The sequence below is a fragment of the Pelodiscus sinensis genome, chromosome 1 (assembly GCF_049634645.1).
Source record: "Pelodiscus sinensis isolate JC-2024 chromosome 1, ASM4963464v1, whole genome shotgun sequence".
Taxonomy (NCBI): domain Eukaryota; kingdom Metazoa; phylum Chordata; order Testudines; family Trionychidae; genus Pelodiscus; species Pelodiscus sinensis.
The window spans coordinates 176,300,453-176,319,564 of NC_134711.1; the positions used below are offsets into that span (position 1 = coordinate 176,300,453).

The following is a 19,112-nucleotide window of genomic DNA, read 5'->3' on the forward strand; positions in this document are numbered from 1 at the left end:
CTGGAGCCGTGTACTGCAGCCAGGCGTGTAATAAGTCTCCTTGCCTGAGATTTAAAAATATAGTTATGTGGGAGTTTTAGCTCATTTGTGGAAAAGACCCAGAATTGCCAGGATATGTGTGGTGGGGAGAGGGCAGTTGGTTGATTGGTTGGTTTATTTAGAGGGCACAATTTCTGCTCCACAAAATTCTGTAGGATTGAAAAAAAAATGTATAAAAATTAGTTCATTTAATATTAAATCCTCTAGAACCTCATTGCATTTTATAGGTCTCTGATGATATCATCTCTGTTAAAATCTGAATTTTTCCATAAGGGCTGAGCATGTGTCCATTTCAGTCTTCTTGACAACCTGGATTAAATTATTAATTCAAAATATGTTTGTATGTAAATTACCTATTGGATTTATGGATATTTCAGAGTTTCAGAGGTAGTGTAAATCATGCAATGTCAGACTTTATTTAATATGTTCAGTTATCACAAGTTATGCTTGCCAACATTTTACTTGGAAAGTTTACATCAAAAAGAAGGAAACTCATTCATCTCAAATGTCAGGATTCCAAGACTTCTAGTAGGGTCACTTAATAAATGATGCATTATTTTCAGTGGAGCTATGCTATCATTGTAACGGTTATCTCATGTTTTCCTTTTTGTGATAAGCTTTTTGGGAAAGGACTTCAGAGGCTGAAAAACACTAAGTTCTGTTTTTGTGCATGCTAAATTTCTAAATAATAAAACAGCTGATGCCAACATGGCATGGAATTGATTGCATCAAAATGAGAAAAAACAACTTTTAAAACAGGTGTTTCTATTTTGCCTTTGTAGAGCTCCATAAATTACATTAATGAAGCACATATTCCTGTTAAAATTATGCATTGATTTAGTATATACAAGAAACATCAATTTATATTTAAAAGGTCAAATTCACTGTATTTTAGTTAAGGGATTTAATTAAGCCAAAATAGAAATCCATCTAAAAATATGTGCTTTAACTACAATTAGTCCAAAGTATATTAGTAGTGCTGGTGGGGCAAGGAGTGGAAAGAGAAAGTTAAAAATTCTGTCAAAATCTTTAGTGGTTTATGATATACATTTTTCTCTCTGTCCTGGCAGAACAAAAGCTTGCCCTTACTCCAGCAACTGGCAAAAAGTAGCAAATAGGACTGTACCAATACTTTTCTGACTGGATATCTGGAACATCATTGCTAGGCAAGATATCACACATGAAGCAACAAGAGACTTGTGTGCTACTTAGTACCCTTGTGTAATTTACTCACAGAGTCTATCAAGAGAAGCATAGCAATTGTCAAATCATTTATGGATTCTATGCCTGGCTAGAATACCACTAACCTTTTTTTAGATACATTCATTAGCCCTCATGTCATGAGCTCTTGTCAAGATGTATTGCAACCTCAGTGGTCAAACATGAGGTTCTTTTTCATGAGGGAGTGATACTTCTTCTGTACACAAATAAAACATTCATGACTTTCCTAAACCTTCTACCCCCACACATGAATACCACATGGTTGGTTTTAGGCTAAAATTCAATCTATCCAGAATTTACATTAAACTGTCATTCTCTAGAGATATGTTCATTTAGATATATGCTTTTCCTTGGATTTATAGCCATTCAGATCAACTGCAAAATACTGTTTTCACTTTTTTTTTGTTTCTTTTTAAGGTGCAGGTAAGTGCAATACAAAGCTCTGATCCTGCAAATATTTAAGACCATACATAGTTTCCTCTTATGAATTATCTTATTGATTTTTTTTGATTACTCATGGGTGTAAAGGTGCAGCTACACAGCACCCTAATATCAAAATAAAATATGCAATTTGCGCTATGCAAATTGCATATCTTATCTCGAATCTATTTCAAAATAGCTTATTTTGAAATTAGGTGCATCTACACAGCACCAAATTTCAAAATAATGCGCTATTTTGAACCATCCCTTATCCCTTGTGCAACTAGGTTTATCGGGATGGTGAAATAGCATGCCCGTTATTTCAAAAAATGTTTCAAAATAACAGGTGGGTTGTGTAGATGTGGGGTAGCTATTTTGAGATACCTCTAGTATCCCGAAAGAGCCATGCAGTGTAGATGTATCCTAAGGCTGTGTCCAGACTCAGGGGTTTTTTCGAAAAAAGTAGCCTTTTTTTTGAAAAAACTTCACTTGCGTCTAGATTGTAGCCGCGTTCTTTCGAAATTAAATCGAAAGAACGCGGCTTTTCTTTCGACGGCGGTAAACCTCATTTCACGAGGAAGAACGCCTTTTTTCGAAAGTGCTCTTTCGAAAAAAGGCGTTCTTGAAAGCAAACAGGGCTTTTTAGAAAGAGAGCATCCAGACTCACTTGCTGCTTTCTTTCGAAAAAGCGGCTTGCTTTTTCGAAAGTTCCGCGTGCAGTCTAGACGCTCTCTTTCGAAAGAGGCTTTTTCGAAAGTATCTTTCGAAAAAGCCTCTTTCGAAAGAGGCTTGCAGTCTAGACATAGCCTAAGTGTTTGCAGATTAGGGCCCATGTATAATTCTTTTATACATTTATTTTCATTTTAATTCAAAACCTGAACATTAAAGGGGGCAAAATACAGGTTTTGAGGTCTTCTTCTCAATGTAAAATAATCCTGTTTAAGTAACTTCACAATCTGTGCATTGCATTACATTTTTTGTTTAAAAATGAGTTTTGTATAATGTTTAAAATGTGTTTCCATATTAGCATTGTGATTTCTTGGTATTGGGGAATGGAATGATATAATGAATTATCGGTTAGACAACTGATATTCAAAAAAGCTTCTTTATTTTTCCACTAAGCATGTTCTGAAACATCTGAACATAATGTAAAAAATACCTATATTTTGGGGCTAAACTTTTTAATCCTTTACGCTTCTAATTTCTACTTTAATTTGAACACAGACAACTCCTCTTTAAGTCAATGGGTGTTCCACATGTAGAATTTGATTCACAGGAAGATATATAAGATAAAAAGATTATGTATTTAGGACCATGAGCCTATGAGTTTATGTGCATGCTTAATTTTAGGTGCCTGATTGGTTGCATTGAGTTAAAATTGGTTCCTTAGTGAGGCTGGGGTTTCTATTTTCTTTTTATTCCAAGGATTTCCTTAAATTGTTAACAAAATGCTATATTCCTAGAGAGACTTTATCTACAAAATGTACTATTTCTTTGTTTTAAAGACACCCTTTTTAATGGTCTTGGGCTCGGTGCTGTCATTGGCCTAGGAGTAGCAGCCCTTTTGTTAATCCTTGTTGTGACTGATGTCAGCTGCTTCTTCGTACGGCAATGTGGATTACTAATGTGCATCACCAGGAGAATTTGTGGGAAAAAGAGTGGCTCCAGTGGGAAGAGTAAAGAACTAGAAGAAGGCAAAGCTGCATATCTGTGAGTATAAATAATATGTCTTAGGAAGATGCATAAAATTTTTTTTTGCCTGCAGAACTTGTGTGTACAATCTTGGTGTTATGTTTGTGATATGACAAAAGACATGCTTCAGAAGTGATTTTTACTACATGGGACAATAAATGAATCTTGATATCATCTTGATGTTTGCACTGTAAGGAAATAGTGGTGGAACATCAGATGTATTGCAATTGATAGCAAATATTGCTTTTTTTAAAGGCAACTTCTGTGCATCATTTTTAGATTCCCTGTTTTGTGTCTTTAAACTATTCTGCCACAAGAGGGACCATGTTCTGAGTGATTAATGTACATAGGAACACCTTTTCACCAAGAGCCACTGACTTTCCACACACACTCTGCTCGTCCTGGAGCTCCTAATGCCAAAATTGTGGCTCCTTGGCTATGTCTAGACTGCAGAATTTTTCCGGGATATCAGAGGTATCATGGAAAAACTCTTCTGCGTCCAGGGAATGCATCCACTTTTTCGGAACAGTTCAAAAAAAGTGGGCACATTCTTTCGGCATCCCTGTATTCCTCATTTTATGAGAAATAAAGGATGTTCTGAAAGAGGAGGTTTTTCCAACATTTGGCCACGTGTAAAAACAAGCAGAAAAAGATCCACAAATTGTACATCCTCTGATCCTGGTGTCCATATATAGCATCAGGAAAAGACAAAGGGCATGCTGGTTTGCTGTGACATATGTGAAGGAACATTCTGTCTTAACAACTAGGGCTAATTCTAGAAAATCTGACTAGCTGCTACCATTGATTTTTGACATTATGCCTTTAGTGAGCATTTAAAAAAAGCAGAAAGGAGGAAAAAAAGGTGTTAGATGTTGTCAAGGCTGTTCCTTACTCTGGCACTCTGAGTGCAGAAGGAGAGGGCCTGCATGAGATCTTAAAAATCCTTGTCTTTATAGGCTCCTGATTAAAACTCCCAAAGGTTGCAGATCCTCTGGCCTTGGGAGGTAGCTGTCAACATCAAGTGGAACAAAAGAAAACACCTTTCTTCCTGAACCTAGGAAGAAAGCACTTGGACTTCTTCCGGAGGGATATCCCCAAGCTCTTTTACTGCAAGAGATGTGGGAATAAAAAGAGAAAACAAATTGGATTCTCTGAGAGCTGACCTCTCAGTCTTAGGCATGCATACACAGACCTCCTGTTACCTTCGGGGGCAAAATAATCAAATCACTGCCTTAAAGTTGATTTTATTAACACAACAAAAAGATATACTTGATAAACATATTTGGTTGCTAGGTATTACAGAGCAACCAAGAAAACAGATTAAAACACAGAGAAATAGTATTTTCTCTGGCAGCAGCTTAAAATACAATGTGTGTAGGGGGCACATGGACTTAGTACAGAAAAGTGCAACCAAACTGCAAAACAAAAATGTAACCTGATCATGACTAAATAGACATTTTCCTATCTATCTACAATCCATACTTCAAGGGACAGTCCATGCCCATGCCCATGCCCAGTATTCCTTGTAGGCACGGTAGTTCTGTCCAGTTCAATTCTTCTTGTTTCCCCAGCTCCAAGCTTAAAACTCACACAAAGAAAACAGCAGGCAGGTATATCTTCCAATTCAAATTTCAACACCATTTTTCATTGGCTCTCCTGGCTCCCTGCCAATACTCCCTGCCTACCTGAGTTTAACCTGCTTCTTCAGAAAGCTCATGATACTGTCTACATGTTTTGTTAGTCTGTAAGGTTCTGCTAGACTATTTGTTGTTTTTTTTAAAGTATTTTCCAGTTACAGACTAACTTGGCTACCCCTCTAAAGCTTTTGAGTTTAACGCTTTAGTCGTTGAATGCTGGCTAGCACTCCTCTTATCATAGATGTTATGAAAAGCACATAGTTGAACTATAAATTAATAAAAAGTGGGACTTTACTGTAATGGCTACTGCAAATACTTGCTAAAAATAAAATTAGTGACTAAGAAAAAACAGAATACCAGGTCCGATGGAGGGAAAAAGCCTTATTCATTGGATGTATAGAAAGAACAGTTCATTTATGTGGAAGGAAATGTCCTTTAATGCTGAGAGATCAATAAGAACTATGGAAGTCCAACTGAGTAATTTCATGTCATATAAGTCAAAATTACTTTGTGTTTCAATTTTTTTTACAAAGTTTTCAAAGCATTTGAAGGAGATAATACTGACCTTGCTCCCATTTTTAAAATGTTTTCCTCCCTTGTATTTTAGATCTGAAAGTTTTCCTTCTCAACCATGCCCACCTAGCATAATTCAATAGACATGTAAAAAAATCTACAAGAATACCATCTGTATGTGGCTTACAATAAGAGGCAGGGATAGCATCATTTTTTCTATTAATAATACAATCTTCAGATTCAATAGATAAAGAGAGAACAGAGCTCTTAGGCTCAAATTTAGCAATCCATCCCTATTCAACAAAGCTCTTAGGCATGTGGATAAGTACTTGGCTAAATGGGGATAGATTTAAGTCTGTGCTTAGGTAATATCCTGAATCAGGACATTAGTGTGCTGAAGTTTCAAATGTTTCACTGATAAGCATTTTATATCTAGCTAGCAAACACAGGTTCATTTTGATCAGTCAGTATCTGATTTACCAACAATATAAAGCTTCAAGAAAACACAAAGCTGACCACTAAGCACATATAGAAAGAGATTTCTTTTAGGATTACATCTAGACCCTTTTCTGGTAGGCATGATGTCTTATTTATTTACATTCCTTTTTTTTCCCTTGGGATGGTTTTGGTAAATGCTAGTCTCTTTTGACTAAGATCATGTGTTGTTTTATGATCCCAGGAAGGCAACAGTCCTACAGCCTTATTTCAGCATGTTTCAAAACATCATATATTGTGTAATGCAGGCTAGTCTAGCATTTCCAGACAATCCTGAGCTATCTCAGTTTTCATGAATTGCATCTTAAATAGATATCTTAAAATAAAGCATTGGATACTTGCATATTTTTAGTGGAATGAGTAGAACTCTCAATTTATCTTTAATTACATTTGATTTCTGAGAAATGTATCACCTAGAATTATGTTCCATATGTTGTACTGATTGTAGAAATATAGTGCATGACGAATTTATGCAACACCTAAAATAAAACTAAAGTAAGGTGTTTCCAGCAACTAGAATTTTCTTCTTATTTTTTCCTGCATGGTGCATATAAATACTCTATAAATGAAGAGCACATTCTATGTGCATTCTGCTTTCTGATAAAATAATATTTTCTAGGATTTTGGATATATATTTTTGTTGGAAATAAGATTCTAAATATAATATCCTTCGCCATTCTCATTATGATCAATAATTGTTGCACACTTGAAGTAGGCCTTCTTCTAACATGCGCCTATATGAAAAGGTTGCTAGTTAGCTAGCTCCTAATTAGCACTCAAATGTTTCCTAAATTGTGCACTTACGGTTGATGCCTTAAAAATAAATGTTTGACTAATTTAAATGCATTGAAAATTATCATTTTCAGAAGTTTATGAACACTGCTTAAGCATCAATTTTACAGATGCCAAAGTGCTGTTGAGTATTATTGTAACACAGAGATCCCTAGCTTCTCAATATGGTCTACAGCCGGGTGGGCAATAACTTTTAAAGGGGGACCACTCCAAGATTTTGGTAAGTGGTCAAGGGCTGTGCTTCTGTAGAGGGATTGTGGGGTCTAGGATGGAAGGTGAGATGTAGAAGGGAGCTTGGGATAGAGGACTGAGATGAAGTGTGGCATCTGAAAGGGAGTTTGGGTGAGGGAGGGGGTTATGATCTGGGACAGAGGCTTGGGGTGAAGGGTCCAGGAGAGGACTCTCGCCTGGAGAAGGGGCATAGGAGGGAGTGCAGGATCTGGGAGGGAGTTGTGACCTGGGGGAAGGGTGCAGAGGGTTTGGATGGTGACGTGGAGCAGGGGAATGAGGTGCAGGGTTGAGGGGGGGTATGTGTGCAGGAAAGGATTGTGGTCTGGGGGAAGAGTGTGGGCGGGTGCAGGAACTGGGGGGGAGTTGTGACCTGGAGGAAGTGGGGAGAGGGAATACAAAGGATTTGGATGGTGGCCTGGGGCAGGTAATTGTGGGGAGAGAGGGGCTGGGGAGCCAAAGGCAGGCTCTGGATAGAAGGTGCTTACCTAGGCAGCACCCAGCCATCAGTTCTGTGGGAACCTGAGCCTCCCAGCCTGTGTGATGGGCAGCTGCTCCATGTAGCTCTGCTCCGGCACAAGGACGGATGGGGGTGAGCGAGGGAGGAGGCTTCATTTGCTGCCCATACCTTCAACAAAATTTATCTGCTTCTATAGGCTGAAAACTGGCCAACAGGAGCTGGGGGATTTTGCTAGGGAGCAGGGACAGCCCGCGAAGCTTTCTCCTCCCTGCCCAGACTGCATAGCTGCTGTAGTAAAGGTGCCAGCAATGAGGCTGCAGGCTGGATCCACCAGCTTGGTGGGCCAAATCCAGCCTGCTAGCCACCTCTTCCCCACCCCTGGTCTATACTTTTTCTTCAACTCCAGTTCCATTGCCTATCTCTCTGTCAGTCTGCATAGCTGTTAGGAGAGAATTACTCTTTCTGAGAATATCTAACCTCTCAGAGTTAGTTAGAGCTCTCCATCTTATTGCAGCTAGGTATGTAAGAACATCTGTAAAGTATAGAAGACTTATATTTTTTATCACAATATAGAAATGAGACATGAGATAATCTAAGACATGTTCCTTGTCATGGGACCCAGTCTAAATTCAGGGAACTAGCAACCAGGCTGAATTGTGGACTACAGCAGGTCTAGAAAACAGATTGCTAAAGATAAGGGATTGCCCACCTATATGTCAGTTGTTCTGGGTTTTCAACATTCAAGTGATTTAAGTTTCTAGGAATCTGATTCAGGATGTGATCTCAAGGAGAGGAAAGGGGGTGATTCTTACTATCTTGGAAGTTTACATTTTTGGGACACTCGTTGTTCTGCCCTTGTAACATAGAAAATTGTGCTAGTTATTAATTATCATAATTTTTTTGTATTGCTGTAGTGATTTGAGGCTGTGATCTTGATTGTGGCCCCATTGTGCTGGACACTGTTACACTGCATAGCAAGCAACAACCCTTGCCACAAATTGCTTACAATTCATTGTCTGATTTTTATGGAAAAAACCCCAATTGTTTAAGAGGTTCATAAACAACAGAACTGTGATATATATATTTCAGAAGCCAGTTTAAATGTTTGCTATGAGCTATTCAAGTCTGATGAGTAGGTCAGATTTTCACTTCACACTAAGCACTCTTTAAATTTCTATGGGAGCTGCGAGAAGCCCTAAAATGGTCACAGCTTTATATTTATACCTACATAAAGGCTCAATATCCTGCCAGAGTGTTATAAAGGGGCCTTAGAGCAAATGATAGTCAAGCACTGTTTTCCTTGTTGCTTTAGTTAGGTCTGTTGCCAGCAACAAGGTGTCCATTTATTATGAACTCATAAATAAAGTTTCTTTTGAGATTTTATGGCACACATACATGCTTTAGGACCAGATAAGCAGCCACAACAACAGAATACTTTGAAGGTTGTAAGAAATCAGGACTGCAACTGTGGAACGTATTCCAGTGTTAATCATTGGGTCTGATTTTTCTTCTTTGTGAAAAGAAGGCTCACGGTAATTAATAAAGTGTAATGTATTCTGATGCCATAATCATAGAGGTTAAGACTCTGTTAATATTCTTTAGGAAAGATGGATCAAAAGAGCCGATAGTGGAAATGAGAACAGAGGATGAAAGAATTACCAATCATGAAGACGGGAGTCCAGTAAATGAGCCAAATGAAACCACACCACTCACAGAACCTGAGTATGTAATCTGGTATTTCTAAAAGCTTTTCAAAGACGGTGCACTACCAGAATGAGTGGAGTTTCAGCTGTGTGCATGTAAAAAGTAGCACTGATAGCATTATGGGAATGATATGCTGGCACGCTTTGTTTATCCAAGTCTCTTGTTCTAGCAGCGATAGCTACAGGAAGGGGCAAGCATCTCCGTCCCTTTCCTATGCACTTGCCTAACCTACAGCACAACAGAAGCTGCAGGTTGTCCAGTCCCTGCTGCAGGGGTGGGGACAATGTTAATTTTCAGGCCCCTGCCCTTTTTTGTACTGCTTTTGTACTGCCCTTTCTGGCACTGAGGGAAGAAGAAGCTAGGAAAAACCTACAGATCAATTTTAAATGAATGCTGTCTTTCCCAAGCGGCATCCTATTGCTGCTTCTGTGTCCCTTGTAAATATAAGTCTCCTCTGGTTATTCCCATGGCCCATCCCAAACATACTCTGCAGTTGTGTAACTTGGGCTGTGTCCAGACTCAGGGGTTTTTTCGGGAAAAGTAGCCTTTTCCCGAAAAAACTTCCCCTGCGTCCAGACTCAAGCCGCGTTCTTTCGAAATTATTTCGAAAGAACGCGGCTTTTCTTTCGATGGCGGTAAACCTCGTTTCACAAGGAAGAACGCCTTCTTTCGAAAGTTCCTCTTTCGAAAGAAGGCGTTCTTCAATGTAAATAGGGCTTCCTCGAAAGAGAGCATCCAGACTCGCTGGGTGCTCTCTTTCGAAAAAGCAGATTACTCTTTCGAAAGATCCGCCTGCAGTCTAGACGTGATCTTTCGAAAGAGGCTCTTTCGAAAGATGCTTTCGAAAGAGCCTCTTTCGAAAGAAGCCTGCAGTCTAGACATAGCCTTGGAGCCCAGCTGTGTGTTCAAGGTCACTTGCTATAGCTAGCCGGAGAGTGCTCAGGAACAGCTCCTCTGAGTTGCCTACTTACCTCCCCTCAGCTCTATTGCTGGGAGCTGCATGCTGAGGAGCAGCTGAAGGAGATTTCCAAGATGGCTGCAGAAACTGTACACTCTGTAGTGGATTCAGGAAAGTAGGAGCTGTCACAAGGAAATGGAGCCTCCGTGCACCTGTGCCAAAATCCACACACTTCCCCAGATACATAGCAATGAGTAAGGTAATAAAGTCAGGCCAAGTCTGGGGATGTAAGGGAGGAATAGAGAGACACATGGGATAGTTCCTAGGGAAAGAGGCTTAAGTATGAGCCTAATATTCAAGCTAGGAGTGTTAACCAGAATAAAGCCTGGGAAATTTAGGTGCCTTGAGAAAAACGGCTGCAGATGAGTGCTGTAGTGGGTAAGAATGGCTCCTGCAGGGAGTAAAAGTGTCTATTTGATTATACTCTAGTTCTGTGGTGGGCTTGGGACTCCTGATTCAAGGAGAGAGTCTGAATCCAGGTCCAGGGAAAAAGATTAATAGGCTCCTGACTCAGAGAGGAGAGTAAAGAGTTTTAGTGATAGTCAGAGCTTGGAGCAGGGAGAAGTTGAAAAAGGGTTTTGCACCTTCTCTAGCTACTCAGAGAGAAGGACAATATAGTCCTTTGGGAAGGAGGGGCTGTGCCCAGCTGGAGTCCGGGCAGAAGAGACTTTATTTTGAATTTAATTTAACTCATACCATGTAGAACTTCAGCAGGTGACTTTTGTTTCATACCCTTTGAGTTGCACAGAGCTCATTAAGGGATCATGCACAGAAGGAGATATGGAGACAGGTCATTGCTGGCAGAAAGTTCTCCAAAAGCAATTACCCCATTACATGGGGAGGGCACAGCTACTGGCTCTTTTGTAACCAGAAGTATGAATTCTGATGGGCACTAGATTCTGTCCTCTGTTTTAGCAATTATAGCCAGTAGAGGAAACTCAGAGGAGCAGCACCATTCCTATTACCATTTTATATAGTCTCTGTGAGCTATGTGTAGAGTGTGTAACTTGTTTTACGGTAGATCGCGAATGAGCATAACACTTTTCAAAGTCAGTCACTGAGTTTTCACAATGGTGAGTATTTTGGATGTATGTATCTATTTTTTTCCTTCTCTTGAAAATTAGATTTGCGTGTAAAAATAGACTGATATTTCAATAGCTATAATAGCAGAGTAATTGGTACTGGGGCCCCAACCATGTGAACCGAAGGAAGACAGCTCAATTACTAGATAAATTCATCCAGAAAGTAATGGCCTGTGAGTCTCAATGTGGATTTACATTTATGGAAGAAGAGTCTGAGCACAAGCCTCTGTGCTTTTTGTGAAGATCTTTGTGCTGATGACAACAAGAATCACTTGTTTCTGCAAAGACCCTTACATAGTAAATGATGTGGAAATCAGCAAATCAAACATTTCTGCAGAAAATAAAATAACTTTTTAAAAGGAAAATGAGTGCTTAATCCTCATCTGTTTCTGAACACACAGAAAAGGCATCTTCCATGCCTTCTCTTAGAACTGCAAAATGTAAGAATTCCTACTCAATAAGGCAAGATCTGGTGCTACTGGCTGCTATTGATATCTGTAGGGAAATGTTAGAGGATTAAAAGTTGATATATGTTCCTTTTTTGTAGTTCCATGTGTCTGAACAGTTTAAGTTTCAGTTCAGAGGCTAAGTGTAAAAAAGAGCATATGCTCTGCATTTAGTGGAATAACTTAACTGATATTTCCATCAATACTATTTTATTGGTGCCCTGCAATACGGATTTAATTTTCTGGGAAGAGTGTAGATACTACAGTGAGAAGTGCTATAGAAAACTAAGACCTATCTAGACAGATTCCCAAGTTCTCTTGGAAATACATCAGTGAAAAAACTTCCAATACAAACAAATGCAGCAGAATTTGTCTCTTGATAATGCTGAGCAATTGAGTTGTGTTATGGCATTATGGTGTAACTATAATATTGCTGTAGTCATTTGGTATTCCAGTGACGAGCACTATAGACATGCTTAAAATAGATCACAACTGATTGAACTGTTGACAGTATGGAGTAATCTGCAGAGTACAAACTAATACACAAAAAAGACACAGACTTAATATATTAGGATGTACTACAGGTTGTACCTCCCTTATCCGGGACACTCTGGTCCGGCAACAATCGGTCCACGGATGTTCCTGGATCACAAAGCCCAGGTATAGGGAGGTTTGGGCTGCAGGGCAAGAGTGACAGGAGAGTGGAAACTCAGCTGGGAGCTGGGGCGTAGAGGGTTGGGTGACCCAACAGGGAGTTCTGGCCCCTGTGGCCAGGCAGTAGCCAGGGCCCGGCAGCAGCAGACATGGAACTCTGGGCCCAGCCACAGAGCTTAGGGGCTGGCAGCGGCAGCTGAGAAGGTGCAGCCCTAACCCTGGAGCTCAGGGATGGCAGCAATAGCCGTGGAGCTCCAGCCCCAGCTATGGAGCTCTATCCCTGGCCACAGAGCTCCTGCCCCAGAGGCAGCAACAATCAGGCAGGCAGCAGTGGGACTAGGCCAGAGTCCTAGTCGGGGCAGCAGGACAGCATGGGCCATGCTGGGAGGGACCTCCCCTGGTCCAGCAAATCCCCTTGTTTTTGGACCAGTTAAGTTGCTAGGGAGGTCTACTTGTAGTTGTTAGTGACATAAGAATCAAATTGCAGAATATCCTGTAGACTACAGTAGTAATTGTATGACTAGACCTGGAGGTCTAGTTGAGCTGCACTCCACACAAAACATAGTGTGGTAATAGGAAAAGGCCACTCCTTGACCACCCTGATCCTAGGAGCTCTGGCCAAAGTTAGAGCTGCTTTAAGGATGCTTTAACCTTCCCTGGCTGAATGATACTTAGTGGGCCATTTTGGTAGCCTGGAATAGTTAAGGCAAAGGGACATGCTCAACATAGCCATGTTGTTGTCTTCTTATCCCCTATATCAGGGCTGTTGATTGGGATGAGGGGGAGGGAGCAGCTGCTTGGGATCTAGCAATTTAAAAGGGACTGGGGCCCTTGCCACTGCTGCTGCAGCAATGGCTGGGGCCCCAGGTCCTTCAAATCACAGCTGGAGCCCCTGGCTGTGCTTTCTGGGCTGTGCAGAATAGGTGGCAGGTAGCCCCCAGGGCACCTCTTTTCCCTGAGACCCTGCCCTTTCTAGCAATGTCTGGAGATTCCCTCCCTGCCCAGCCTTCCTGGGGCCCAGCATTTTTATCCTCTGCCCTGCCCTACTCAAAGGGTGCAGTTTAAAAGAGTGGCATAGGTCCACGTGCACTCTACCAATCCACATGGAACTTGCAGATGGGAGCACGTATTGCAAGAGGGAATCATTTGGAAGGGGAGCCAGAAGTCAGTCTCTACTCATGGCTAGGATGCTAGCTGCAGGTGCAGTATCTCTATAAATAGTTCTTATAATAAATAGCTGTTTAGTTACAAAAACATGGATTTTCCTCATATTGTTACTCAGCACATGGCATGTGAAACATGGTGACAGTCAGTCTAATGAGTAAGAAAGTCATTGACAGATAAGCAAAACAGTGCCTAGAATGATAGCTGACAGGGAGATTGGAGAGACCCCAACCATTTGGAAATGTTGGATTTCCAGAGCAAAAGAAAAAAATCTTGCATAAGCATGTTGAAGCAGGTATTGTGTTTGTGTACTGAGGTAAATGTAGGGGTTAAAGCTTTTTTACTTTCATTACAGAGGGTGGTGATGGGAAGGACACAGATGAGAAATATGAGACTGAGGGCTTGTTTAACTGGAGAGTTAGTACACAGTAAGCAGGGGTATAAATCTACAGCACTCTAGGCTACTTCTGCTCACTCACCAGCCATATAGAGCCTTCAATGGCAAAGTAAAAGTTATGTACTGTGCTTTGGTCTACACCTGCCTCAACCTAGAATAGATAAAAAAGGATAGATCAAAGTGCACTAGGGAGTTTTCACTGTGTGTGATAGTGCATTGTAGACTTGTATTGCAGCTTGCTGTTCACTGGCTCTGAAAGCCAAATTGTTGCCAAGAATAATACCTGAAACACAAGGACAGCTGATAAGTGTCTTGAGTACTATCACCCCTGACAGAATGAAACCATGGAGAAAAATTGTTTCTGAGAAGTGGACTATCTGGAGGACTAGAACTCCAAAAGGTGCATTTTGGAAGGTAGAACATACCTAAAACTCTGCCCAGACTGTACATTGCAGAAGAATTCAAATGATTCAGTACCAAATGGGATTTTGAGCACACAATGTCTTCCCCTCCGAGTACCCACAAACAATAAGAAACCAGAGTCAGCAAGAAACACATCCAAGAGCCTGATAGCAACAGCATAGAGGCAGAAGGGGATCTATACCTGACAAGGTTGGACTATTGTAATACACAGTCTCTGGGACTTGATAATAGATAAGCACAGAGACAAATGCACCAGAGAATCAAGATGGCTTAAAAGAAAAGATGTAGTAACCTGCTTGGAACTTGAAGGAAGTAGCACAGATCGTGGAAAAGAAGAATTTGGAAGAATCATCTGGAAATCATTCAGTTATGGCTGCCAGACTATCTGCAGTTACAGGATCCATTTAAATATTTACCTCAGTAAAGAACCAGATTAATTTTACAAACTTGCAGTACTTTCATGTCTTTACCCAAAGTGTATGAAATATACACTAGCCCTATGCTAAATGGGCATTTCCTAGTCCTCAGGTAGCTAGCTAATCAGGCTTTCCAGCTGCTTTGTGATTGCAGACCAGCTCAAAGCAATCATAGTGGGGTCCAGGATAAAAGTGTTTAATGCTACGCAGTTCAAAGTCTAGTGTACGGTAATAGAAGAGGATCAGATTACACTGTTCTCTGCACACAAGTACTGTAGTTATAAGGGGGGGGAAGTGTTGCAAATAGAGTTTAACTGCAGAAAGGGATCAAATCTTGTTCCAATTAAATGACTACTGTATAACAAAAAAGCTAGGTGTCAAAGCTAGGTGCTAGCCTGAGTAGTTAGCAAATATATTTTCTCCTGAATGATCTTAATATAAGTATGCAGGGCAAATGCTTTGTTATTTTTGATTAGGGAGAGGGGAAATAATAACATTACAAACACTTGTGGAGAGAAATGACAGGAATCACAACCTAGTTGCATTCTGACTTTCAGCCATTTCTTTCTAAGATTATAATGATGTATTTTAGAACTCCTAATTGAATATTGAACCAAGCTGAAATTAAAATTTGCAAAGTATTTTCTACACCATTTGCTGTGGATATTGCAGATCCTAGTATCCTCATGAGATCTGAAAACAAATTTATTGAATTTAACATGATACCACTGGTTGTGTTTTAGAGTTGTACCAAAGTTGACCTCTCTTGCTAATAAGGCAAGGATCTATGTACTTCAATACACAATCACATGTCTCTGTGAACGAATATCATAATCAGTCACACAAGAAGTTATTAAATTATGGTATCTGAACAGGTTTAGGAGTGAAAATAGATCACATACAACTTAATTCAATTATGCCCCATCAAGAAAAGGACATAAGAATGGACATCCTGGATCAGACCAATGGTCCGTCTAGCCTAGTATCCTGTCTTTTGCCAGAGACCAGTGCCAGACAATTCAGAGGAAATGAAAAGAACAGGGCAATTATTGAGTGGGGGAAAAAAAAAACCCCGTCAAGCAGTCCCAGCTACATGCAGCCAAAAGCTTAGGGATACCCAGAAAATGGGGCTCCATCCCTGAGCATCTTGGTTAATACCCATTGATTAATTTAGCCTCCATGCATGTATCTAATTCTTTTTTTTTTAATCCAGTTGTACTTTTGGCTTTCACAATGTCCCCTGACAGTGAGTCCCACAGGTTGACTATGCATTATGTGAAAAAGTATTTCCTTTGGTTTGGTTTGTACCAGCTGCCTATTAATTTCATTGAATGACCCCTGGTACCTGTGTTGTGTGAAGAGATCAATAATATTTCCTTATTCACTTTCTCTGCATCCATCATGATTTATTGATTTCTATCATATTCCCCCCTTTCTTGTCTCTTTTCCAAGTCACAATCTTTTTTTTTTAATTTCTCTTCATATGGAAGCTCTTCCAGATCCGTAATCATTTGTCTGTACTTTTTTCAACATTTTCAAATCCAGCGACTGTGTATGTCTTTTCTGATCAGTCGTGTATGCAATATTCAAGATGTGGATATAATGGTTTTGTACAGTGGAATGTATGATATTTTCTCTCTTATTATCTATCCTATTTCTATTCTTAATATTCTGTTGCCATTTTTACTGCCAATATACATTGCATGGGTGTTTTCAAAGAGCTATCCACAGTGACTCCAAGGACTCTTTCTTGAGGGGTATCAGCTATTTTAGACACAATCACTTTTTATGTATACTTGGTATTATGCTTTTCAATTTGCATTATTTGCTTTTATCAACACTGCATTTCTTTTGCCATTTTGCTGCCCAGTCATCCAGATTTTTGTGATCCCTTTATAACTCTTCATAGTCAGCTTTAGATTTAACTACAGTAAACTTCTGATAATCCGGCACTTTAGGACCAGGGGGTGCCAGATTATCAAATATGCTGGACTATAGGAAGGAGGGGCTATGAGGGATCTGTGGTGGAGTGGGGGGGATACGCCCCTCGACTCTGCAGGACCAACCCAGAAGCGCCCCAGCTGCTCTGCCCCAGACTTCCCCAAGTCAGCTGCTGCTGAAACGGACCAGCGGCTGACTCCGGGAAGCCTGGGGCACAGCACGCTCTGCCCCGGGCTTTCCGGAGTCAGCCGCTGGTCAGTTTCAGCAGTGGCTGAATCGGGGAAGCTGGGGGCAGAGCAGCTACAATTGTCCGGCTGCCCGGAGCACTTTTGGGTTCCAGATGGTGCCAGACCATCAGGAGTCCTGGACCATTGGATGCCGGACCACTGGACTTTTACTGTATCATGAATAATTTTGTATCATCTGCAAACTTTGCCACCTCACTGTTGACTTCCTTTTCCAAATCACTTATGATCATGTTAAATAGCAGCTGCTAGTACAGCTTTGGTGGAGCTACTATTTACCTCTCTACACTGTGGAAACTGACCATTGATTTATTGATAACCTCTTCCTGTCTTTTAATTATTTACTGATCCATGCGAAGACATTTCCTCTTATCCCATGGCTGCTTACTTTGTTCAAGAGCCGTTGGTGAGGGAACTTGTCAAAGGGTTTTTGAAATATTAAAAAATAATCAAGTGCAAACTTCTCTCTCATTGAAGCACTAACAAATTAAATTTTATAGTTGTAATTACTTTGCTAAAATTGAAACGTATTTCATTTTATTTTTGCAATATGAATACCATCCTCCTCCTCCTCACTGGGCTCTTCCCAGCCACTTGGGCTCCCCTCCCAAGACTCCTGTCCCCGTGAGCTGCAGCAGCCCCTTCCTCCCCCGCACCCGCAAGCTCCCGGCCCCTTAAGCCTTGCAGCAGCCCTTCCAGAGCTCCCAGTGGCCCCAATGACTGGGGGCTTTGCTGCCCTCTCCTACTGGCTGTGGGCTCTGCTGCCACGCTGGACCTCTTAGTCGCCCTACCAGCTTCCCAGCCCCAGCGGCTGGGAGCTCTGGTGCCCTGTGGGCTCTACTGCCCTGCTAGTTCACCATCCAGCTCCGCTCTGAGCCACCACCAACCTCTGCCACTAAGATTCTCTTGTCCAGAATCATCTGTGGTCCTTCCAGATCATGGCTGTTGCTGGAACAGAGAGTCCCAGACCCCAGAGGTTCAACCAGCACCGTAATGTATCATACAGTAGGTCATTTGTGATGAGTGGGTTAAACTTTTGAAATAAAGTATTTTTCTGTAATTCTACTTAATAGTGATAACACCTTGTGAATTATTTAGTTAATGATCCAAAGTCCAATGAAGTAAATGATTCTTTTAATGACTCTGAAGAAGAGGACTGTGCCCACGAAAGCTCATAATACCACCTATATGTTTCGTTAGTCTTTAAGGTGCTGCTAGACTTTTAGCTTTTTAAGTTTTTCCAGTTATTAAACTGATTACATTAAACTGATTACAACTGGAGCTGTGCATTTGTGTGTGTGTGTGTGTGTATATATATACACACACACACACACAGGCAGTCCCCGACTTACGCGGCTCTGACTTACGTCGGATCCGCAGTTACCAACAGGGCTTTTCTCTCCCCGGAGGACATGGACTGCGGGACCTCAAGGTCCCGCCGCCCGTGTACTCCGGGGCAAGAAAACCTGCTCCGCGTCTCCCTGGTCTACAGACCAGGAAGACGCGGAGCAAAGACGCGGAGGGGCTTGGGCAGCCGGGCAGCCCAGGCGCGCCTGGGCTGTCCCGCCGGCTTCCCCTGAGGTTTGCAGTGCCGCTCCGGACCAACCCGGCAGCACCCCAGCTGCTCTGCCCCAGGAGTCCTGATTCAGCCACTGCTGGTCAGTTTCAGCAGCGGCTGAATCAGGACGCCTGAGGCAGAGCAGCTGGGGTGCTGCTGGGTTGCTCCAGTAGTGCCGAGGTGCCGCGCTACTGGAGCAACCCAGCAGCACCCCACCTGCTCTGCCCCAGGCGTCCCCAAGTCAGCCGCTGCTGAAACTGACCAGCGGCTGACTACAGGAAGCCCGAGGCACAGTTGCTCTGCCCCAGGCTTCCTGGAATCAGCCGCTGATCAGTTTCAGCAGCAGCTGACTTGAGGACGCCTGGGTTTCTTAAGTTGAATCTGTATGTAAGTCAGAACTTGCGTCCAGATTCAGCAGCGGTTGAAACTGATCAGTTTCAGCAGCGGCTGATGCCAGTTCCGACTTACATACAGATTCAACTTAAGAACAAACCTACAGTCCCTATCTTGTATGTAACCCGGGGACTGCCTGTGTGTGTGTGTGTGTGTGTGTGTGTGTGTGTGTGTGTGTATATATATATATGTATATATATATATATATATATAAATTTTTCCAGTTACAGACTA

The 19,112-nt window shown here is 41.5% G+C and overlaps 1 protein-coding gene across 1 annotated transcript in view; it reads left to right on the plus strand.

Annotated features, from left to right (window-relative positions):
* Positions 1 to 19,112, plus strand: part of NCAM2 (neural cell adhesion molecule 2) — a 547,839-nt gene that overhangs the window by 520,635 nt on the left and 8,092 nt on the right. Inside the window, exons 16-17 of the mRNA XM_006128839.4 lie at positions 3,186 to 3,390; positions 9,100 to 9,219. Of these exons, the coding sequence (XP_006128901.1) occupies positions 3,186 to 3,390; positions 9,100 to 9,219 (325 nt within the window). The remainder of the gene's footprint in view (positions 1 to 3,185; positions 3,391 to 9,099; positions 9,220 to 19,112) is intronic.